Raw genomic sequence first — 25454 nt, 5'->3', positions numbered from 1 at the left:
GGATAAATTGAGGGGAACAAGCAGCCCTCCAGGTTTTATGTTTGCTAAAGAAGAAGGGAGACGTCACCATGTGCCCCAAACTCCATTGAGTGGTTTCACTGGGAGGAGGGAACCTTTCAGCCAGCCTAGAGCCATTCATCGTTCACAGGGGCTTGGTAAGGTTTTTCTGGACACAAGAGGCCCAAAGTGACCACCTCATTCGTCCGGTCCGTACCCTTACTATTCTTTCTCATATGGTTCAAGAATAACATGCCCTCCTCAGCTCAAGGATAGAAAATATTAAAAAAGAAATCAGCATGAGATTTATGTGAACTTGTTGCATTTGAAAAGAAATACCACATATACACACAGAGGTAGAGGAGTAAAACACATTAGAAAGATTATATCACAAAACAGGTAAAAATTAAGACAACGTATTTCTCTAAGACACAATCTGACAACATATATTAATACCAAATATACACACACTCACTTCAGTTCACCTAGGAAACCACCTTATAGAATTGCACTGTCTGAATTGATAGCTACTAATAATTGAATTATGGAACTATTTCCTAGTGCAACTGAGGAACTAAAATTTTAATTTAAAAACCGATACTCATTTCAGTTATTGGAAAGCTTTTTAGTGTGTTTGGAACAATTTGGGCATGTGAATTTACTTTGCAACTGTAACTTTTATGAAATCTAAATACAGATCAAGTATTGCCAATGAAAATGTGTCTTAAGATATGTTCTAAGTATAAAATATGTACTAGATTTTAAAGGCTTAGTTCAGTTAAAAAGAATATAAAATAATTCATTGAAATGATAATATCATGGTTATAATGGGTAAAATAATATTAATAAAATTAATTTTATGAGTTTCTTTTTAAGTTTTTAAAGTGGCAACTAGAAATTTTTTAAATCACATGTGACTTGCATTATATTTCTATCAGATAACACTGCTATAGAATAAAGCCACCAGGATGTGAAATAAGTGGGCAGGTATTATTCGAAGTAGCCAAAACCAAAGCAAAACCCCCAAAAGTGGATGCTTGTCCTTAGAGGAATGGATAATACATACACATAATATGTCTGGACTATTACGAAGGCTTTGAAAAACACAGCTTTGCCAGTGGACTTGAATATCATGAAGAATTGTTATAGAAGAAAAACAGACTGCAGAGAAATGTGAGTCGTCCCAGAATATCCCAGTATGATAAAACAACCATACCAATCCTCAATAGCATATGTTATAAAACATGACCTGAGCATGAAAAAAAAAGTGCAGAAAGCTAGATGTCAGATTATTTAACCTGGGTTACCTGTATGTGGTGAGCCAAGGCCAGGGAAGGGAGGGAAGCGAGTAGAATTTACAATGTTTAACTCCCTCCCTCTCCCAGCATATATAGTACCTCATTTATGTGCAATTGTACCCCCCTTCCCTCCACACACATACTAATGGAAAGGGAAGGACAGAGTTAGAACTATATCTAATGACTTGGTAGAAATGTCCAAGGTATGTTGCCAAGTGAAAAGAAGTTGTACGTGATATTTAAGTCGATTCATTCTAGTTCTGTAGAAGCAACAAATCCTCCATGCGCTTATATATGTTCAAAGAAAGGTGTGTGTGTGTGTGTGACTTTTTACTAGAAATGGATATTCCTTTCTGCAGTTGAAAAAAGAAGGAAACTTAAAAAATAGGACAGTAATTATTAAGTTTTCCTTGAAATAAAAGAGATCAGAGCAGAGATACAAACTTCCCAAGAACAGTAATTGCAACAGACAGAATTTGAATATGAGTTGGTTACAGAAGCACATTAGAAATAGCACAGAAATCCTCTTAGAGAGTCTCAGGTATAAAATAAAATAGATGTAAAGAATTAAAAAGAGAAAAATGAGTTAGAAAGAGAGTAGCCCTAGCAGACCAACGAGAACCAACATATGAATAACCAGCACCCTGGCATGCTATTGTCACAGGCTTTTCTGAAGGTTGACACAAAGAACATAGAGAAAAGACATGTAAATATACTTTCCTAAAATAAAATCTAAACGCTGAAAGGGCACATGAATTCCAAGAAAATTTGATACAAATGATCGATAGAAATAACCTAGTATATTGTACTTCAGAGAAAAAGCGTCCTTTGGGCATTTAATTTCATCCTTCTCCTCTGCTGACACACACACACACACACACACACACACACACACACACACACCAGCTATTTACATATACATTTCAAAAAACTGTGCATGAACAAGAAAGAAAACATAACTAAAATAAATTACCCAAGGTATTCCAAAACCTTTTTCACATTTTTTTTTCTTTCTTGTGAATCACCTTTTGACTCAGTCATTGGTGTTTGTGTTTTCTCACAAAATGTGGTCTTTGGGCTATTAAGAGAATTGGTGATGAGCATTTCATTAAAGAGCACCCAGCCATTGTCTCCAGAATTTTCTTTTGACACACATTATATCTCAGAACCCATTAAGGAAGGTTCTTCTCTGATTCCTACTAAGCAGCTTTGATGCTGATGCTTTCCTGGTCAATGGAAGTATCGGTGGAAGGTTTTGGATCTCAACCAGGACTTATTTTTCCTCTTCAAATGGTCTTAAAGTGACTTTTTGACCAAAAGGTAGTGCCATTTTCCAGTCCTGTCAGCAGGAAGAGAAACAAATCCTGCATGAGTAGGCTTTCTGTGATAGAACAGGTTGACTCCTTGAAGGGAGAAATGAATATCATGTATCCATGTACTTTATCATGTTGTTTCTTCAAAATACTCACTATTCTTCCCTCAGACATGATAATTCATCCATAGCCATTGATATCATGCTTATTATATGATTAGCTTTGGGTAATAGAATGTAGTAGAAGTGAAAGGTCTTTCCTAACAGAAGTTAGGAAACTAACCCCCCACCCGCACCCCGCCATAGTGGCTGCTGCTTTAGCCTGGGTCCTGGAAGTAAAGACAACATGAAATACAGCCAGAATTGACCCCCAGTAAGCACAAGCTGCAAGGAGAAAATAAACTTGTAAGTCACCAAGTTTTTTGGCTTATTTCTTATTGCAACAATATTTAGTGTCAGCTGACTGGTATAACTCTCTAAGCATACAGGATTTCAAACTTGGTTTTAGAATGATCTAAATGCTCTTTTAAAAGACTCCTGATTTCTGTAGGAGTTCCTCCTGAGGAAGGCCATGAATGGGTAATAAATGACTGATCCTTCTCCTTGTAAGATTCTTGGCTACTTCCGGTCAACCAGGGTGAATGCACTGACCTCTCCTGAGATGTTCTGGAAGTGAGTCAGAGTGTGTCTGAGCCGTAGCCCCACTGTTGTGAGACAACATTTATACCTGCATTCTGGTAATATGTCTTAAAATTGTAGGGTCAGAAAACATCTTTGGGACTGAAGGCAATAGCCCATCTTGAGATGTCACAGTAGTTCTCAGTGGGGATGGGTTTGAGGAAGACAGGGAAAGAGAGGAGGATGATGCTGGAGATATGAAAGGTTCACTCCCATTTTTCTCTTTCCGGTTAAAGCTGACTCCATGATGGAAATATCCATCTGTGAGGAATAGTGTGTGTGTGTGTGTGTGTGTGTGTGTGTGTGTGTTTTCCCACCCCAAAGCAGGAAATTCAGCATCTGTACCTAGAGTTCCATTGGAGGAGGGGGCAAACTCAAAGTGCATCAGGGATCCAAGTGCAGTTCAGCATTGATGGAGCCAACAATGTGCAGCAGCCCCGTAAAGAAGACAAGCTGTGGTTTCCTCCTGGGATGACGTCACCAGGGCCGTTGACAATAGTGCTGGTGGAAAGTAGGATAAAACAGTTAGTTGAGCCTCAGAAGACAGAACGGTAGATGGGCAGAAGACACATTAAAAATAGCATAGAGTGGGAAGCTGATTTCCTCCCCACTTTCAGGTTAGGGTGGGTTAAGGACAGAGGCCCCAGAGAATTAGTTTTGATTCTCAAATTCTGTCTGGCCTCAAGGACTCCCCCCGTTTCTTCCAGAATAAGCCAAGAATCAATCCTCATAAAGCACTAGCACATTAAGAAGGGCGGATGGGGTAGGGGGATTGGTTTTGCAGGTAGAAAGCATACAGGATGGGAGGTGCCAGTATGGGTCACAGGCCCCTGGTGGCCCCTCAAGTTGGGACGGCTCGGTGCACGGCTCGGTGCCCTTGAAAGGGAGGCAGTACCAACTAATTAATTATTGGGCATAAGTTAAGGGCACAGACTTTGGACAGAAAGACGTAAATTTTCTATCTTGATTGTGCTTGTATTCATTCTGCTTGGGAAAGTGGGATAGCCTTCTCAAGGCCTGATTTTATTGAACACCAAAAAGAGCAATAGTTTTTAACTTCTATGGAGGTTTTGGGGTTTAAATGAGCTAATTCACACCAATGGCCTATCACAAAGCTGGGGGCATAAGAAATGCTTGTGTAGCACTTGCTAGTTAGTATCATACTTCTTAGTCTCAGCTGAGAGAGGTCAAGACGAAAGGTGGTTTAGAACCATTGCACAAGTTCTTCTTTTTCTCTTTTTAAAAGATTTATGTTTTTATTTGAGAGAGGGAGAGTGTGTGAGTGTGATTCGGGGGAGGGCAGAGGCAGAAGGACAAGGAGACTCCTCGCAGAACAGGGAACCTGATGCGGGGACTCAATCTCATGACCCTGAGATTATGACCTGAGCCAAAGTCAAGAGCCAGAGGCCCAACAGACTGAGCCACCCAGGCACCCCATAAGCTCTTATTATTGAACACAGAGTTATAAAGTTATAAAAATAAGCAGATGGGGTCTGTACACCTAATTTGTTTATTAATAATGGCTACGAAGAAGTCAGACTCAAGGGTGCAATACCTGTTCAGTAGAGTTTGACAACAAGTTACCACATCGGATGTGTTTGCAGGTGGACTGGAGCTGAAGGCATTCTCTAAAAGGTGATAGCAGTCGAGGTCTATGGGGGTGCTGGAGAGTATCCCTGGAAGTGAAATAGAGTGCCCTCCGCTTTAATAACGATCAACATCAGCAAGCCCTCCTCCTGTTCTTAGCTTCTTCAACACGCTCTGCACGTTTCACTCTACAATACACACAGCAGCTCTGCCTCTCGGCTCCCCGCAGTGGCTGATGCTGCCTTTGCAGGGTGGGGGGCACAGAGCCCTGAAAGCTGCCGCTCTGTGGGCTCCGGGACACAGGACACAAGGGACAGCCTGCAGTACCTGCAATGCAGGCTGTCATGAAGCAGGCGACGGTCCCCGCGATCAGCGCTCTCACTGCCCCTGCAGCGATATCGTGCTTTCTGGAAGGAGCCATGGATGCTAGGAGACATGGAAATAGGAGATTAAGGTGGAGGTCATTGCTTGGGAATTCCAAATTCCCCACCTCTGAGAACTGTTCTGGGGCTGGGCGTCTCAGGTAAGAGACTTTTCTTTTCTTTTTTTTTTTCCAAAAAAAAAAAGTCAAGATTCAGGGGCTTCGTGATGAGCTCCACATCCAGAGTTCTCTGGCCGGGGGGAGAAGAGAAGAAATATGTCCACACCAGAAGGTCCAGAAGCTTCCCTTTTCTGAAGAAGAAGCAAGTTCTCCATTTTATTCTAAGTTTCACCACAGCGTCTGGAGGCCATGGCGATGCAAATGGGTCTCAAGGTAGGACGCAAACATCTCCAGCTCATCATCACCAGCTACTTCCGTGCCTACGACTGACATCACTAACTAATCACAGCATTTCCCTGCTTGCCCTTGGTCTCAGAATCCTTCTCCAGGTGGCCTTTTTAAGTCCACTGGAACTGGCATGCACAGCGAAGTCTATGCATCGTCCCTGGGTAGAGAAGCACTGGTATATTTGAACAAATTCTTCCTGACATTAGCTGGGGTTGCATAAGAAAACTATATTGTAGAGCAGGAATTTAAGAAAAAAAAAAAAAAAAAAAAAAAAAAAAAAAGACCTCAAAGCATTTACTACTGTCACAGGACCTTCTTTCCCCCCAGACGCCAATAATGTTACAGAGAAAGATGGAGATCGAAAGTATGTTTATGTCACATACATTGTTGAAGAATATTCTTTTCACTTACTGAGTCCACCGATCACTATTCCTAGGGAACCAAAATTAGCGAAGCCACAGAGAGCATAGGTGGCAATTGTCTCTGAACGAATCTGTAAATAAGCACAAACACACAGAAGTATACATGGTGCGACTCAGCTTAGTAAGTCTGACATCCTAACCAGGCTTCCTTTGCTGACTATGGAATCGATATGGACAAGTGAACGTGCAGTGCATGGTGTCAAACACCTATTTATTTCCTAGACCACCCCCCTTTTCCATCTTCCATTGAATTTGGAGAGAGAGAAAGGGGCTGTGCGGATTTGGAGACTCTACAAAGGAGTTGGGACCACAAGTCTTAGTCTCTACAGATGCTACTTTCTGCCCAATGATAACCCCTAACATTCATGGCCACTTGCTATCATGTGCCAGGCACAGTGCTAGCCTACTGAGGATATCAGATTGGTCCCAGAAGCTACTCACATTACATTTGTTGGATGAAGGACTTATCTAGGAAGTATAAAGAGCTGTTATAATTTGTTAATAAGACAAATGGCTAAAGAGATTTCAAAAAAGACATTTAAATGGCCACAAGCACATGAGAAGATGTTCAACATCATTCATTCACCAGGGAAATGCAAATCAGAACAATAAAATACCACTACACATCCATGAAAATGGCTAAAAAATGGACAATACCAAGTGCTGACAAGGATGTGGAACAACAGGAATTCTTGTATGTTGTTGGTGGGAATGTAAAGCGACACAGTCTGTTTATAAAGTACAAACATACTTGGCAGTTTCTTATCAAGTTAATAGACACAGCCAGTCTCACCCAGCAATAACACTCCTTTGAAATTTTCCCAGGAGAAATAAAAGCATATGTCCATAACAAGACTGTACTGGAGTATTTATGGCAGCTATACTCATAATATCTTCAAGCTAGAAACAACCCAAATGTCTTGAGACAGACAAATGGATAAATAAATTATGGCTATCCATAAAATAGAATACTACTCTGCAGTTAGAAGGAAAAGGCATGAAACAAAATGAATGCTGAGTGAGTCCACCTGCCTGAAATTTTACAAGCAAAAGTAATCTATAGTGAATGAAAAATCAGGCTGCCTGGGAATGACGGGGCGGGTAGGGATATTGTTGACTGCAACCGGCCATGAGAGAAATTTCTGAGGTTTTCTATGTAATCACGGAGGATGAGGTTACACAGGCGGTACATTTGTCACAACCTGTATATACAACCAAAAAGGGGTCTTTTTTGTACGTAAATTATACTTCAGTGAAAAGGAGTTATATTAGTAAAAATGAAACTCTTAGGTATCAAAGAGTTCCTTTCATTCTGGTTGTGGTGTGCTTGCCTTTCTTTGGTCTTCAGATCTAACCATCCCTTAGAAGTATTAGGTGGAAGAATGGTCATGGGCAGTAAGGAGATGGGAGATGAATTTGTAGAAGGAAGAGAGCATGGTCCTCCAGCTCTACTCTGATGGCCAAGAGGTGTTGCTTGGCCCAGATAATTCTTTCTCAGGTTGAAGGACTGACTACAGGACACTCAAAAGTTTCAGTGGACTTTGTTGTTCACCAGAAACTCACCCAATCTGGCAAAGGCACCCACACAATTGAGGCAATAATTTTCTTTTCTAAAACCCTGAAAAATCTCTGATTTGGTTTAAAGAACAAACCAGGAAAATATGACATTCAAAATTAGTAATGCCTTTTTATCCCCCAACTAACTAGATTTTTTTGAAAGCTCACATTCGAGACTCAAGTGGACACATAAATTTTTTTGTTGATTATAAGGCCTCTCTTCTCTTTCATGGTTTTCTCAGAACGCCTTTGTTGATATTTTCAATCAGCGTGCATATAGCAGTCAGGAAAAAAAATAACGTATTTGAGCAATCCGCTGTTTCTGGAAAAGCTCATCCTCATTCCCAGCGCTCTCTAGTGCTTTTCATTTAGTTCAATTGGCTTTAAAAACAGGCAGGCTTATTAAGAGACCGTGGGGAGGGAGATGGCACAGAGCACTTGAGATTCCTCTTTCCTGTTTCTGGGGATCTGTGGAAAGGGGATACACAGATGTGGCCATATAGGGTTTTATAATAAGAGGAAAAGGAGGTGAAATGATGCTACTTTGCCTTTTCCCATACATGTGCAAGATTACATGAGAACAGCTCCACCACACTGGGAAATGAATAATATATCATACAGCTCTCCTAGCTCCTGAGCAAAGATGCTGTGTATTCAAGGACAGTCTTCGCAGCACTGCTTCCAATGGCAGGAAATTGGTCACAGTGTCCATCCACAAGAGACTGGTTAAAATACACAATGGTTTGTTCATACTAGAGAATACGCTTTCACAGATACCAAGGGAGAAAGGCATCCAAGATATGTTATTACGGGCATAGAGCAAAGTTAAGAGCATACTCTGGTACAGGGAGAAGAGCTGAGTGGCAGAGAAATAAGGAGGAAGCTTACTTTTCCCTCTTGCCTTTTTGTACCTTTTGAATTCTGAACCATGATATGTATACATCAAATGTAAACAAACAAACATGCAAAGTATTATTTTTATGCTAAGAAAGAAAAGATGACGGAGTAGCAAAGAGCTCATTCTGTGGACAATGTGCTCCATACATAGTCTGACCCGGACAACACTGGGTTTTGTTTCACAGACCCAGATCTTATGCTTCGGTTGTGTGGTCCCTTTTCCGGGAGATGCTACAACACTCCCACCACTTGTTGGTGGGTAAACAAAAATTGCAGGGACTCATCCCCATTTTGTTGACTGGAAATAAGAAATTAGGAAAAACAAAATGCTTTTGCCATTATGACTCAACAGTAGCAGAAGCCCTTGGGCTCCTGTCTCCAAATGTCCTCTGTAGGTCTGCCTCTTGCTGGGCTCACCCAACCCAAGTCGGCCCTCCTGTTCTGTCTCTGTTCTAATAATGACTGTTCACAAACCTGGTTGGCATCCCCAGGATTGTGAGCTTGCTTTGCTCATTAAAAAACTACTTTCTCCTGGCAACTGGAACTTGGAGATGGAAAGCAATTCACTTAATTTAGCCCATTGTTTACTTTTGGCAGGGAAACAGACTGGTTTGTGGTGGCATCCAAACAATGAAGACATTTGGCCAAGCTCCACTGTATGGTCAGTTGAAGAATAAACATTTGAGAAACAGGAGACCTACAGAACCACTGTTATCAGATGTATGGGTCCAATGCCTCTGGCCATAAAACACGAATCAGAACTCTGTTGGAGTCTGCTGTTGTATCTGTAGAATACATAGGAGTGAATTCGCATGTTTGGTCTTTAGGGTACTGGGAGAGATGATCGTGGTGTTCAGTGGTAGGCAATCCCAGAACGTTGGGCAGTGTGATTTTCCTCCCCTTTCCTTTTAAAGCCAAATACATGCCCAGAACATTCATTACAAATGGCTTGTTTCAATGAGTAATGGTGGTGGTCCGAAATATTCCCCATTTCCCTAAGAGTTTCCATGTGTGTGACCATTCTGTTTTTCAGGAAGGGAAAAGCTGGAGACTTGGCTGTTAAATATGACCTAAGTCATGGCTTCACCTGAGCTCCCTTATCCCATTCAAGGCCAAGCAGTCATGGGCATCTCCTTGGAGCCCATTGACCTGAAGTGCCAACTAGTTAGAGGATGCTTGTCCAGAAAGTTCAGGCCATAAGCCAAGCTCTTCTCTTTCCTCACCCACTTGGAGAGGAGCAGTTGTGTCTCCCTATTTCTTTAGGATGTCCAGGCACTATCTTGCCTTTGGGCAGTTTCTCCGAGTCCACAGAATTTCTAAAACTGGAAGGAAGAGAACTCCAAGATTATTAGACAATGAGCCCATGAGGGCAGAGGCCTTATCTCTTGTTCAATGTTGTGACCTCCGTGCACATGCGCATTGTACATAGAAGGCATGTAGCAAATATTTGTTGACTGATTGATTCCAGCCCCAGCTCCTACGACTCCAGGTTTGGATCTATGGCTCTCAAGAGTCAATGATCAGAGCAGGAAGGATTAGCTGTGTTGACACTCACACAGACACAGGCATATGGATTAATTCAACATAATGGAAAACTAGGAGGTGCTATATTCATTCACTATGGTTCCCTGAGATCAGGGATTTTTGTTCTGTTTTGTTCTCTGACGTATCCCCAAGTGCCTAGCCTACTACACAGAAGCACCTGTGACTATTTGACGAATGTATATATGTGATAAAGAAGTGTGTTCTGAAATCAATATATTTACTCACCGACATATATTGCTGCACGCCATCTACAAATTTGGGTCCGGCCTCCTTTCTTAAACGGATCAATTCTGAGAGGTGCTCATAAGCCACAAATTCATTGAAAAATGTCTTATAGCCTATGAGTTTGGCAACCATAAAGCTGTCTTGCCAGTCTATTCCCATCATGAAGGAAAAGGGCATGAAGATGTAGGAGCATATTATCTATAAAACCCAAAAATAGATACTTTATTAGAGTGGTGATTTGCTTCTGGTTCTTCTGCGTTACTGTTGTGACAAGATTTTTCCCAACCCCTCTGTGTCTCCTTGAAGCATAGAACTCCCTTCACATCACCTTTCCCATCTCCACCCATTAGGAGTCAAGCTGGCATCAAGTCATTTGAGAGAACCTGGATTCCTGGCATGAGGCCAGTCATTCTCTCCTGAAGGGTGATAGGACATGGAGGGGGGAAGGGCAGTGGTGGGAAGACAGGAGATATATGAGAAGTGTGTGCACTGTGTAAGAGTATACTACAGGTGGTTAGGGAAGGCAATTCACAAACCTCCTTTTTTTTTTTTTTTTTTTTTTTTTTAAACAAAGATAGGCAGAAGCAAAATGGAGGAGAGACATGATAGCATTATACCTCAAAACTCAGTTGTGGGTAGTCAAACATGTTTCCAAACCAGGACAGGGCCGCATTCACAAAAGACAACAGGGACAGGAAGGCAATCAGGTTCACAGCGATGTTTGCCACCAGGGAGATGGATGAGGATGCTCCCTGTGTTGCGGCTTCTAGGAGGTTCCTTGAATCGCTTTATCAAAAAACAGCAATTTCAGAATTATCAAGGTATTGTCAGTGATGGACATCATAGGTGTAGAAATGTCATAATCAGAGCTCATTTGGTTAGAAACAAACTGTCAGCCTCCTGCCTTGGTCAAAATACCATCAAATCATGATGCCATTTATAATTGCTGAGTGTAGGTGATGGCAAATGGGTGTCTAACCATTCTACTACTCTGTTAATTAGGGGGGATTTATAATGAAAAATTTGGGAAATGATACAAATATTATAGGTTTTGGGGCGGCTGGTTGGCTCAGTGGGTTAAGCCTCTGCCTTTGGCTCAGGTCGTGATCTCAGGGTCGTGGGATTGAGACCTGCATCGGGCTCTCTGCTCAGCAGGGAGTCTGCTTCCCCTTCTCTCTCTCTGCCTGCCTCTTTGCCTGCTTGTGATTTCTCTCTGTCAAATAAATAAATAAATAAATAAATAAATAAAATCTTTAAAAAATATTATAGGTTTTAAAAATTCTATTAATGTAGCCACCAGAAAATATTTATAAAATATTCATGGTATAAGCACTAGTAATTCAAAGGAGACCTGAATATCTATCACCTCATTGAAGAAGTGGAATGTCACTATCACCTTTGAGCACTTCTCCTTCCCTAATCTTATTCTCTTCTCTTCAATCTTAGAGGTATCTGTCTCCTAGAAGTTGCTTATCATTCCCTTCCTTTTCATCTTTCCTACATGAGGGTGTGCCTAATTAATACGTTGTGTAGGTTTGCACATTTGCTCAACTTTGTAAGTGGAAGCACACATATCCCATATGTGTATTCTTCCACAACTTGCTCTTCTCTGACTGCAGCTACATACAAACAAGGGATAAAGCTCAGCAACATGCCCGTTGATGGATTCTGTTACTGAACTAGATTCTTTTGACTATCCTAAACCCCTTCATCTTTTTCACCCTTTTTTCTCTTTCTTTTGCCCAGGACAAAAGAAAAGGAATTGATGAGAGGTTAAAGATACCTATATCACACCTTCATTCTCCCTCTTATATAAGAAAGTTCCAGAAATGGTTGTCCCATGGCTCTCCAGTGGTCGCGAATCAGGGCTCAATAAACACTACACTATATTTTACATGAAGCATCTACACTGAACTGCTCAGGAAGTGCACTGACATTCAAGTATTTAGGAAGATTTCCAAATATTAAAAAGGGATTTTTTTTTTGGAAGTCTCGTGAAGTCTAAAAGTCACTGAGAAATTAAATTCACCTTAATACCACGACTCACTCTGCTCTCCAATGATCAAAGTTTTGCTGTGCTTTGAATCTGGAACCCGCCCCCCCCCACCCCCACCCCCGCCTCAGCCGACTCCCCAGCTGGTATGAATTCGATGTCCCACTTACCCACTTTCCATTTTCATGGCGTTCTTGAGGGTTATTTTAGGTGTTTCTGTCTCAGGCCAAAAGAGTTTAGCCACAGCCAACGAAGCAGGCGCAGACATGACTGAGGCAGTTAACAGGTGGGAGGGGGAAACCTGTGATTTCAGGAGAAAGAAGGTCAACTGAGGTTTAGCTTTTCTGTCGAGTTCAGGATGAACAGCCCAAAAGCCCTACAGGGGAAGAGAAGGGTAGAATTGAACGCTATGCCAGGAAAGTGTTTCTTTGGAGGCTTGGAAGCACTCAGTGAGCCAAGTCGGTATCACCTTGAGAGTCAGAGGGAGGAGGGAGGAATTGGTGTTAATTGACCACATCTTTTGGGGAGAAGCTCAAAACCAAAATCTAATCATTTCAGAAGAGAATTAATCCTGTGTAAGAACTTCCAGATTCCTCTACCTCTCTGCAGACCTTCTGAATGTTTACATAGTCCCTAAAGCCCATATTTCATCACCTCATCAGTATAGACTGGGGGAGTATCTGGGGATGCAGGCTCAGACACTCCCCTCCCTGTCTTCCTTTTGCTCTCCTGAAATCCGTGGTGCCCTTATATAATATTCATTTATCCAGAGTCCCTGTAATCTGTAAGGGATTTCTGTTTCCCTCACTGTGGACCTGCTTAAACTTTCTTCCCTTTCCTCCCCAAACCCTTATTTTGTTTCGGGATTCCCTTCCCTGTATTTTCAGAATGGCAGTATCTGGATCCCCCCCCCCCCCACTCCCTTGCAGCCAGCACATTTCTGCCAGCAGAATTCCTACAGTGGTGGTGGAGTGGGCCATCTGTGGATCCAGACAAGCTGCTATTCCTGAGATCTCTGTCACCTTTTTACTCTTCTCTCTTCCTCGTGGTTGGCTCTCAGAGGCCCGGATGAGGTGGAGGGATGAAACTCACCTATCTTGTAAGAACTGCTAGTCACCTGGGCCCACAGCTGTGTGTTCTTCCATTTCTCCACTGGGGGTTGCCTCTACGTGGAGCTTAGAAGCTCTGTGCTTGGAGCATGAGCATCAGTTAATGATGGTCTGCTGCACTGGGCCACAGCCGACCAGCTCTCCAACTGGGTTGTATGTTAGAATATACAGGAAGAGTTTTTAAAGAAACAGTGCTGCTTAGGTCTCACCCCAAGAGATTCTGGCTTAATTATTCTGCAGTATGGGTCTGGGCATTAGGGTTTTTAAAAGTTCCCAGATGATTCTAATGTGCAGTAAGTTTTGGGAACCACTGTCCCAAAGCACAGGTCAAAAAATTTTTTCTCTGAAGGGGAAGAGAGTAAACATTTTTGGCTTTCAGGCCACAACTACCCAACTCTGTAGCATGAAGGCTGCCATACAGAAATGAATAGAAGGAGCTGGTTTCCAGTGAAACTTTAGTTACCAAAAGGGGGAGCAATTTGGTTTGACCCGTGAGCCATACTTTGCTGAACCCTGGTCTTGACTGCTTTTACTAGTGACAGTGATAGTGGTTTTTGTTGTTGTTGTTGTTTTACATATTTAAGTGTTCAACCACAGTAACCTCATAATACGATTTCATTCTGCCACAGTTGGATCTAATTCACATTTGGGTGGCAGGGATTTGAAAGTGAAGTCACAAAGCCCCTCAGGGTTACTCCACTCAAATGCCAAAGGAAGAGTGAAGGACATGTTTTGCCTCCTTTTCTGGCAGTAGTGGTAAAGAAAAGACAGAGATAAAGCAGTAAACAAATGAGAGGTCGAATTTTCCATAAATTTATCTTCAAATATCCTTACCCCAAAGGAAATGTATGCACCTAAGACACTTCCGGCAATGGTAGAGAACCCAGCGGTCATGATTGCGTGGAGTTCAGACTTGGTGACGTGTGGTAAGTATGGTCGGACTAGCAGTGGAGACTCTGTCTGGAAGCAAAGGAAGACTAGATTGAACGTTCCTTTTTAAACCTTAGGAGGATTTGCCAATCTACTCAAGATTCTTTTATTCTTTCTTTCTTTCATTTTTTTTTTTTTTTTTTTTGTTAAAGTGGAGCCCGATGTGGGGCTCAAACTTGAACCCTGAGATAAAGATCTGAGCTGAGACCGAGAGTTGGACACCCAACTGACTGAGCCACCCAGGTGCCCCAAGATTCCATTTTCTAAAGCAGTATGTCTTTCTTTCTTTTTAAAGATTTACTTCTTTATTCCAGAGAGAGGGAGAGAGAGAGAGAGAGAGAGAGAGAGAGAGAGAGAGAACACAAGCAGGGGGGGCAGAGGGAGAGGGAGAGAGAATCTTAAACAGACTCATGACAAGCGCAGAGCCTGATGCAGGCCTCAATCCCACCGCCCTGAGATCACCACCTGAGCTAAAACCAAGAGTTGGACTTAAAGTAGTCTTTCTAAGTGTGAACCACAGACAGCTCTATCAGCATCACCTGGGAACTTGGTAGACGTGCAAATTCTCAGACTTACAGATTCAGAAACTCTGGGAATGGGACCAGCAATCGTGTTTGAACAAGCCTTCCAGGTGGTTCTGATGCATGTTCATTTGAGAACCCACACCATCAATGTCTGGGTCACTGAACTCCACGTCAGTGTGCAGATAGAGTCATGTGTCAAGTCTGCAAAGTCTGTAAGGCCAGTTCATATAAGGTCCCCACCAGTCTAGGATTAGAGTCTGGTGGCCAGATACTCTTTTCTAAGATTGGAATACTATTGCCTGAGTAACTGCCCTGGCCTTCTGAGCTGGAGATTTCCCATCTTCCAAGTTCTTCTTGACAGACCATATACCTCTTTGCTCACACCACACGGACATAGAGATGCAAGTATAAAAAAATACCAGCAATAACAAGGACAGGTGCCTGCAGGCACTTTCCTAATTGGTAATCAGACACCCCACTCTTCCCCTTGGGTGGAAAGGAATTAGAGTGCAGTTGTAAGGGCTTGAGTCCCATTAAGGAGGACAGGCGGCCTGCGACGTGGAGCTCTCCATAAATAATAGCTGTACTTTTAGCATATTAACTATCAAATTGAGCATCACAGAAGCATGTGTGCAATTTTACAATTTTCCCCTCATTATTTGTAATTGTTCTATAAGATTGAATGTGTTGAGCTTCACTTCATGGACTAAATAGAAACTCAGTACATAAGCCCTCTTACCCCGCAGGTAGGAGTAATCAAGTCAAGAAGGTGTTCTAATTAGTCCTGAGAGATTTTATGGCTATAATTATAACGATTTCAACTCCTAGGGAAGGAAGTATGGGCCCCGCCCTAAAGACTATCCTCCAGGCTTGCAAGCTGGGCTTACCAATAAGGCTCAGCCTGCCCGGAGCAGCTGTAAGCCTCAGATTTGGAGTTGGAGTTGGAACTGTGCGTTTCTCTGGGTGACTTGAATTTTGCTTCAAATCCAATTTCCTTGGGTAGTGGTACTGGCAAGCATTCACACGTTTCCTGGGTGTGATTCCATTTTGCTTGAAGCTACCTATTCTGAGTGGCGAGGAGGATTACGATCTCTTCCTTATCCACCCCTTAGGAAGGCTGCTGTTTTGAAGGACAACCCATTGGCTTCATATTTCCTTGCTTAAGTAGGCTTCAGGCAAAGCACTTATCCGTGTGATGGATCAGGAAGATGAAAATGCTTTTTTTCATCAGCATCTTTCTTCAGGCCCAGCTAAGACAGACCGTTGGCCCATTCAGACAAGTTGAGAATAATCTCCAGTATTTATATAGCTGCAGGGTCATTGGTGGGAAGCCTTTTTTGGCCTCTTTCATTTCCACAAGCATTATACCACAGAAAAGGAGGCTGCCTGTTACATCTCTGCAGCTTCTGGGTAAGTGGTGAACTCCATTTGAGTGGGTGACCCTCTAGCCTCTGGACGGTGGGTTGGAGACGTCAGCAATTCAATCAGCTCACAAAAGACTGGTTGAGAATCTACACAGGAGAAGCCCAGCGCTTTGATAAAATGATTCCACCTTTCCTCCTCTCCATAAACTTTCAAGAACCTAAATTTGACACTGGGACACTCGGAAGGGGGCTCTCTCATACACTCTCTCTCTCTCTCTCTCTCTGGAATCTGGACATTGTCAGTGCTGGTGGTTCCCTATTTTGACACCCTGCCCCTGACACTAAAAAACAATAATATCGTTATGTTACTTATTCTGCTTTCTAGGAAAAGTATACATTTCAACAGGTGTTTTGTTTTTGTTTTTTTGAGATTACAACTTACCTGTCCCACGAATATATTGCCAGCAGCAACTACGGATTCAATAGGAGATGATCCCATAGTAACGAGCATTACCCATCCAACCTAAAGAGGTAAAGGGACAAAGTCAGCGAAGAGCTCTTTGTATACACAATACTTCAAAATAGGGATGAAAGTCTTTGGGGGGAAAATACCTTCCACCATTGTTGGCCGGCCTGTGATGGTGCTAAGAATGAGTGTAGGTTATCTAGTCTACAGAGCGGATGTATCCAGTCCTCCTATGTGAATGGTAAGTCTGAATCATTGTATATATTTTGAATTCATACATTCAATAGGCAAACAATTGTCTACTGAAACATTTTATAAGAGTAATAAATAGTAATCGCTAACAGTCATGATAAGATTCACTGCATTCCAAGCACTGTTTTATGTCCTTGATCCAGGGAACACATTTAATTATCATAATAGCCCTTTGAAGGAGGTCTCATAATCATGGCCATCTTATAGAATAGGAATCCAAGGCACAGAACAGTTTAGTTATTTTGTCTAAGATCACTCAGCTAAGAAGCAGTGGGATGTAGTTGAGGTTTGGCTTTTTCTACTGAACTCTCAGATGAACATGGTTGATGGTCCCCTTTCTGTACTGGCCCTTCCAACTAGAGACTGTGGTGTCCGCTTCAGGATGGGGACCTTCTGTTGCATTCTCTCCTTCTTTTCTGCTTAGATCTGAGCACAGAAATGAATGCTGAATGTTGAAGTCAACAATCAGAAAATTATGGGCCCTGGCACATTCTTGCTGAAATTTTGAATTTTGCTGGTGTTCTGGTTTCTCTCTTTCTCTCGCTCTCCCTGTCTTGCTCCATCCCTCCTTCCCTCTATTTTATGTATTTTCAAGGATCAAAGGAGGGCTATGGCTGTGTCCAAACTCTGTATACACTGCCTGGCTCATGTGTGCAATCAAACTAGCTCACACATTTCCTCATGCTCTGATTTAACACGAATGTACTAGGACTGATAGTTGCTGGGGTGACAGGAATGAGGTGAACTTTCCAGGCTTTTTTTTTTTTTTTTTTAAATTTGTGTGTGCTTATCAAACTCCCTCAGAAACGCAAAGCAGCTTCCCGTTCTTACTTGGATCCTCTGGCAACTCCTAGACCAAGAGCCTCCACTTTTGCAATGTCCTGAGGAGAAGGAGGGACTCTGTGTAAGTCTCAGGGAACACAGCCAGGTTGAAGGAAGGATGCTGTTCTCCCCACGGGCATGTGCTCTGAATTACTAAGGTTTTAGGAAGATAGCCAGTAACCACTGACAGCGAGTTAAAGCCCTGTTAGAGGTTCCTAAGGTGAAATCGCCTTAGGGCCCCACGTAGGATTTTTTTGATTCGGGTCTAATAACTTGGGATGGAAGAGGAGGTGGTGGTGAATCTTGGTACAAACAGTAAGGCTGTTCGAGAAAACCTGGATAAAAGGCATTTAAGACTTTGTCCCTAAAATCGCTGCTGTACACTTGTCACCCAACCTCTGCAAGTCCCAGTACCTTTCTAATGATCCACTGCATCAGGCCAAGGTAGTAGAGCATGGACATCACGGTGCTGAAGAAAACCACAATTGGCAGGACCTGGGGGGCAAGGTGAGGGCATGAAAGCAATCATTGGTTGATGTTGGCCTCAGTTGGATCAGTAGGGTTCAGATCAGGTCATTTTTCTGCCTCCTTACCCCCATTGAAACATCCTCCAAATCATCATCATCAATGTCATTTTGAACTAAATGACATTTTAACCAGCCAGCGCACCCCATCTGCCATTTCCTTCTTTGAATTTCCTCTGGATACACTTGAGTATATTTCATAGGAAATGTGACATTTTTTGTTTCTCTGCAATAATGAGCTTTTCTTACTGTAGTTTCTCAGAGAAGTAATACAGTTTTGGGGGAATTTGTAATAACTAGATCAAGAAGCTGAAGACCCTGGGCAGATGTTCTTGACATTCTGATGTTAAACAGCCTTATTAGCGGAGGACGCTGGTCAAAACAGTGTGAGGAGCTTCTCAGATCCTTCCTTACAGAGGCTGTACAGATCAGATAGAGCATGGTAGGTGCTTCCATACACTGCATCATAAAGGAAGTGCCCATTTGTTTATTTTGTATTTTATTTTCTTTTTAAGATTTTATTTATTTATTTCACAGAGACAGAGACAGCGAGACAGGGAACACAAGCAGGGGGAGTGGGAGAGGGAGAAGCAGGCTTCCCAATGAGCAGAGAGCCTGTTGCTGGGCTTGATTCCAGGACCCTGGGATCATGACCTGAGCTGAAGGCAGAGGCTTAACCCACTGAGCCACCCAGGCGTCCCCCATTTAGCTTTTAAAATAATTATTATTTTACTTATAGATTTTTTTAATCACTTAAAATAGTAAACTTGGGAAACTTAGTTTGTTTCAATTGTGATACCAAAATTGTCTTTCTCTGGATCTTGTTTCCCTGATGCTATTTGTGTGCCTTTGATGCAGCGTGTGTTTCCACAGTGAACAGTTTCTACCCCGCAGAGAACACGGAGCTGTGGGCTGGCTCCCTCCACACTCCTACCCGTCTGTACCCCTTTCCCTCTGTTCCCCAGTTAAATGACCAGGGACAAGCTGCCACCAGAGGCATAGAATGACCGAGGACAATTTGTACAGGATCTAATTTAGAAAAATCTATTAATAATATATATTAAAAGACATTTGTGCCATTATTCAGAGCTCACTCACTTATGTGCTTTTATTGGCTTTAATGGGCAAGCAGAGCCTTCCTGAAAGCTTCAGGGAATTAAAGGGGCTTATCTCTTGAATGTTCCCACGGGGATTCTGCTTTGGCAGAAAGGATAGAGGCCACTGCTCTGGGGAAGAGGGAGGTGGGTGGGTAGGAAGTATCCAAAGACACTGGCACAATCTGGGCAGCAAGTTATACCTCCCTTGTGACTTTGTTTTTCCCAATTCTGGGCTCAGCAATTAAAAAAAAAAAAAAAAAAGATTCAGCATAAATGTTGACCCAACTGAAGCCTGGGTAGATTGGAGGTAAACTCAAGAGTCCCTAAGTGAGAAAATAAGTTAGAAGCCTAGGAATAACAATACCACAAAAAAAGAATGCTGAAGGAAAAGCTGAATTCATCTTTCTGCCTCATCAACGAGTATTTGTAGGGTCTTCACAGGGGAAAGTGAGCTTCCTGGGGGTTGTGAGGGTGCACGGAGGCCAGCTTCCCTTTCCCCTGGAGCATAATGTGCCTCCTTAGGTTGGGAGAAGGCTCAGCCTCCAGGCCTGCTATGCTGAAGGAAAGACAGGAAGGGTTTAGCATGAAGATGGCTCTGGAAGAAGAGAGGTTAATGAGGTGAGCAGCTGTCTCCTTTTGGGAGATGGAGAAGGTTCCTGAGCAGAGAGCTGTCACTGATCCTAGGCCTGGAAGCCATCAGTGGCCATATGCCTCATCACTGCCAGCTACCGGATGTTCCTTCCCCAGATGCCTTTAGATAGTATTGTCCCATACGATTTTTCAGAAGTATCTCAGGCAAAGCCAGGAGCCCCCTCAAAAGTATTTGTATATGTCTGATTTATAGCTGTTTCCCTCCATGCTATGGTAACCAAGAAAAATGTTTGCAATCTACTGACTTCAGAAAAAATCTGATAAATGAGAAAAGGCAGTGATGTGATATCCACCCAGGACATGCCTGGCAGGTGTATATCTGGTTTCTGGTCAGTTTCTACCAGAATGTCTAATAGATAGTAGTATTAATATTAATTAGTATTAATATCTAATTAGTATTAATTAGGTATTAGATATTAATATCTAGTAGATAGTCTAATCAGAATATCTGGGACAAAGACCCAGAAGGTACTGAAAAGGAAGTAACTACTTCAAAAAGGGATTTGGTTTTACCTTAAATGCAAAGAAGTGCTCTGTGTATGTCTCGCCGAAGACAAATTCAGCACCAGCGTTACTGTATTCCAAGAAGGTCTGAGTTAAAGAAAGGAAAAGCAGACGATCATTACAACCACAGAATTGTATCTACAGGACCTCCCAGGCTCTGCAGATGGGGAGCCCAGCAAATTTGCTGGTTAGACATGGAAGGTAGATTTTTGTAGTTTTCCTTGCTCCAATGGATGGTATGGAAGAATATTTTTGAACTATACCCACATACAGATTTCCTGTCATTAGTGACATTCAGTCTGACTCTAGGAGGCTCAAGAAGGAGCCAGGTGTGTCAGTTTGTTCCAGCAAACCATACATGGCACGCAGTCGGCACTAGTTAGCGCTTGGTATGAAGAAAGGCTGTTTTTCTGTTTGTGGAACCATCTTAGAAGTATGACACCTCTGGGCCAGGGTGAAAGGGACATTTGGGATAGGGGAGTGGTGCAATGGATGATATGGGGGAGGGGCAAATGTAATATTAATAAACTAGACAGATTAATGTATTCTACACAAACAAAAATGTGGGTCAACTCATGCAGATGAAGAAACCTATTTCTGACATGTCTTGAGGATTATAGCCAAATGTCAAAAGCACTTATAAGCAAGATGTTCATCTGAACCCAACTTACCTGAACTTGTTGGCCCAACCAATCAAAAGCCATAAAGCCAGGGTCAGTCCTTAGGATTAAGAGCCCGAGAAGAAACTGTAACCCAATTCCCCAAAAGACAGGCCTCCAGTAAACCTAGGCAGAAAGATGGAGAGAGAGATCTTACTAGAAAATGAATGCTAAGCTCAGTATACATGCCCAGAGGGTCACGATTTCCTTGGAAACTTCTCACATGTGGCCAGTGATCCACAGTTTGGGAGCCCAAAGCAGTTGTGAGCAGAGAATCTCTTGATAGAATCATGCCCCTAGATCTCAGGGATGCATTCCCCCTTTCAAACCCTGAGTTTGAAGGCTTCGGTCCCTGGAGAGTATGTACCCATTATATCATGATAAAATAACTTAGACTTAAAGAATAGTCTTAGAGGGGCCATTAAAGGAGGAGGGATTGGGTCCTCTTCGCTGTGCTGTAATGTCAGAGACATATAATTACTTCCCCTGTCTGGAAAATGGAAAGGCAGAACATGGCTTCTCTCTGTGTGCCCAAGGTTTGTTAATCTGAGAATTTGCAAGTGAATTAAGTGAAATTCCACCCTGGTGAGGGCTCCCATTTCACTGTAAAAGGAACGAATTAACTCTAGTGCAGAGCCAGGGAGTGCAGCAGGAAGGGACAATCATCTGCTTTCATTTTTGGTGCTGAGATGAGCGGGCTGCAAAGAACTGTGGTATCGGAGGTATAGATACCAGTGGAAATGTTGACCCGAGGTGGGCAGGCACTTTGAATCCTACTAGTTGACTTGTTTTTCTTGGGTCAGCCTTTCAGAAAGCCAATAAAATCTTCTGGAGTTTGCCATTCTGAATTGTGAGTGAAAGCTTCGATACCTCTGAATTCTTGCCCATTTAATTGGTTACAGGCTGATAAAATGAGAATGAGAATTGAATTCAGTGGGAACAAAACTGGTTAAGAACAGATTTTTACAGTAAAATAACCTAACTTGCAAATAGAAATTTGATAAATGGCAGAATCCGGTGGTAGAATATTAGATTATTTACTGGCCTGGGGAAACCAGAATCAAAATAGATAAATTTTCTTTGTGTGTTTGATCGAGGGAGGTGGGGTACATGAGTAGAAATTGGACTTGGCAGGAGAGAACACCTCACTGGTGGTGTAACTGGAAAATTACTGAGAATGAGAAATGAGAGAGTACTAGCGCTAAGAAAGCTTGGGAAGAAAGGCACTCTAGCCACTTAATGTAGCAATAGCAAGGTAAGACAAACACTGAATAACAGTGAAATTCTCTCACACTCATTATTTTGAGCAATTTAGACATGAGCGGGGAGAAAAGAGGGAACAAGCTGATTTCACACTTACTTTGGTTGGGTACTTGGAAAATAAAAATATCAGGATAATATACATTATGAGCCCACCAAAGGACACCAGCTGCCGTTGGCCCAATTTGGCGGTGTCAAAGATCAGCCAGAAAATAACTCCCAGGATCAGTAAGGTCCAAATCACCCTAAGAGAATCAGAAAGGAGGCATTGACATCATTTGTTATGCTAACCTGAAAATCTGGAGCAGACTTCAACTAACAAATAAAAAAAATGTATTAAGAGCAGCATACCCTGGCACCAGGAAGTTATGCTTCTAGATATTGTGCAAACCCTCTTTTGTTGTGGCTATAAAGGCAAATAGCCAAAAGATAAAAAAATTAAAACAAAAATTAAGCACGGTCTTAAGCACATTCTACAACTCTTGGGCTCTTCACTAGTTCAAGGACATACAAAGGGGTGAGAGATGAGAAAGGACACTTAGAGAAGGAAGTCTGGTGATATCTTTGAGAGATCTGCTGTGAGTTCTCACTTTCATTTTGGGAGATGAGAGAGGTTTTACCTTTTTTCCCTTTAGGGGAGAACTTGAGATGTGTTCTCTGGAGATGGGGGACTTCAACTGAACCTCAGAGAGCTAAGTTGGACTTCAGAATGTGTTCTGACTCCTTGGAGGATCCAGTGGGTATGACAAGTTTGACTCACAGCTTAGAGGGCAGAGCCAGAAAGCTTGTTGAGATTGCACAATTCTGTGTTATTAGGCCAAGGATTTGTGAACTTTCCTGATATATCCCTTGTGAGCCACTCTGGGGAGAACCTGTCCTGTGTCCAATCCATTAGAGCCACCTGGAGGAAGAGGAGGTTCCACAGAAATAGGCAGAGGGAAAAGCCCTGAGCGCTCATTCATAGGGCATGGGGCCCTATAGGAAAGAGTCAGCTTTAATAATTCACAGGGTCTTCCTCTCAAAGAGGCCCCGAGCAGAAAGCTGCCTCCCCAAGTCAGAACTGTCCCATTGCTTGCACAACAATTTATCATTTGGTGGCACTTGAAATTAAAGCATTTTGTATGGACATTTGAACATATCTTGAGTGAGTCATTGCCCTATTTAGATGTTGATTTCCTGTTTGTAAAATGAAGGCATTATAATTTGGTTATTTCTAGTTTCAATAGCCCATAAATGAGGGAGCAATTTCAGAATGCATTTTTATAACACTGTTGGAAAAGACTAACTTCCCTCTCAAATGCAACAAGAGGACTGGGTACATTTACCACTTCATCCAGAACCACTGGTTTTGTAGGAGCCTTTTGCCAGAAGACAGGCACTCATCGATTCGATGCTCGTATTTGGCCATAAAATAATCCCAGACCACAAAGAAGATGGCGGCCACGGTGATCACGAAAAGGGGAAGGGCTCTCTGAAAGTTCAGCATACAAGCTGCAATCACCATTGCCAGGTAACCTGTTGAGAAAGTGAGTGCAGACAGGGTACATCACCCACACCAAGCTGTTGACCAGCCTCTAGCACTGACGTGGCTCAGCCAAGGGGAGGTTCAACCAAGAAGACACTGAATGCAGAGTTGTTTGGTCTTCGCTGCATGGCCTGAAAAGCCTAGAATACTAGGTGGCCCAGTATAGTGGAAGCTTTTAATGCTGCTGTTCCTTATTTCAGCTATCTGACCACCAACCAAGCTACTGACCTTGGAGGTGCAGTGATTTTAAATTAATGCCAATGGACTTGGGTGCATGGGTTCTCATTTTATAGACAGGAGTGTTCTTCAAAATGGGCTGTGGAAAACTTTGCTTTGGAGGGAGTCAAAATAGGGGACCTGCTCATCTGCAAAGATAGGCAAGAGGAACAGCCTACATGACCCTAGGCTCCTGCTCACATTGTATTTGCATGAAGTATGAATTTCACTTAGATTGCCCTCTGCAATTAGACTCCCACCTGGTGAGTATCACCATGTCTTCTAGTTACCTGGATTTGCATTAACCAACCCTTAAATCTGTCACAACAACGAAGGCCATAAGAGTAGGGGACCTGAATAATTAGCATGCACCAAAAAGGGAAACAGTCTGCATAGGCAACCACAGGTGAGACCCATCACTCAGGGCTTCTTGATTAACATTTCTGCTTCTCTGGATTCACTGAAGTCCAGGGGAACAGAAAGATTAAAAAGATGTATTTTATTTCTACAGAAAACTAGTAATTGTGGAATTCTCATGAAAAGACACGTGCATCCATCTTACTTTCATTATTTACCTAGTATTAAGATGCCCCAGATGATGTACCAAAGGGTGGTTTTGTGTTTCTTATAAAAATCACAAACTGTATCATATTTCCTTTCCAGATATCTGTAACAACACAAAAACAAAAAGGCAGGCAGAAGTAAATATCAAAAACATGAAATAAACCAACATACTGAGCTAGATGAGCCTTTGTAAATCAAGCGAGCAAATGAACAAATTGGTGAAGTGTATGTCCTGCAAAATAGAAATGGGATACTCATCTCATTTAAGACTATAATCAGCCATGGCTTGGATCAGCGTTTGCTGTGTGGATGTGCCAAGCCCTGAGGGCTTACAGAAATGCAGAAAACATGCTTCTGGAAACAGAGCAGGGGAGACAGTAACTAACCAAAAGCCAAAAATAAATCATAAGATGAGAGTGTTTCTCACTGGACTATGAGGGCCTTTGATAGCTTTTAAGCCATGGTTATGAAATGTTCATTTTAGAAACTCTCACCCCTTCTGGTCTCATACAGTTTGAGTAAGTTAGTTGTTCCCTGTCCTGGCTTACCACATTTTTTTAGTGGGAGACTACAGACTTCACTGGATGCTTGAAATATAAAGAAGAATCTTGTGGATTTCAGAGCTACCAACTAGCAGGTTGTAAGATAGCTTTCCAGAAAGTTCTGGCATTGTTGGCATGCCTTTGTTTCTGTCCAGAGCTTTGTTA

General features: G+C 42.4%; 1 protein-coding gene across 2 annotated transcripts in view; it reads right to left on the bottom strand.

Moving 5' to 3' along the window:
• Positions 1-279: 279 nt before the first annotated feature.
• SLC28A3 (solute carrier family 28 member 3) overlaps positions 280-25454 on the bottom strand; it is a 61366-nt gene continuing 36191 nt past the window's right edge. For both annotated transcript variants that reach the window (XM_059142123.1, XM_059142124.1), the window contains 16 exons: positions 24759-24850; positions 23768-23957; positions 22543-22687; positions 21195-21308; positions 20533-20610; positions 18162-18242; positions 16650-16730; positions 14224-14349; positions 12451-12581; positions 10905-11073; positions 10288-10485; positions 6053-6134; positions 5200-5298; positions 4841-4961; positions 3631-3786; positions 280-2634 (listed from right to left, as the gene is read on the bottom strand). In XM_059142123.1, coding sequence (XP_058998106.1) covers positions 3660-3786; positions 4841-4961; positions 5200-5298; positions 6053-6134; positions 10288-10485; positions 10905-11073; positions 12451-12581; positions 14224-14349; positions 16650-16730; positions 18162-18242; positions 20533-20610; positions 21195-21308; positions 22543-22687; positions 23768-23957; positions 24759-24850 — 1834 coding nt within the window. In that variant the 3' untranslated portion in view covers positions 280-2634; positions 3631-3659. The remainder of the gene's footprint in view (positions 2635-3630; positions 3787-4840; positions 4962-5199; positions 5299-6052; positions 6135-10287; positions 10486-10904; positions 11074-12450; positions 12582-14223; positions 14350-16649; positions 16731-18161; positions 18243-20532; positions 20611-21194; positions 21309-22542; positions 22688-23767; positions 23958-24758; positions 24851-25454) is intronic.

Source organism: Mustela lutreola, chromosome 12 (assembly GCF_030435805.1).
Source record: "Mustela lutreola isolate mMusLut2 chromosome 12, mMusLut2.pri, whole genome shotgun sequence".
NCBI lineage: Eukaryota > Metazoa > Chordata > Mammalia > Carnivora > Mustelidae > Mustela > Mustela lutreola.
Note: the sequence above shows the minus strand (reverse complement) of the source record. Positions and strands in the feature narration are given on the sequence as shown.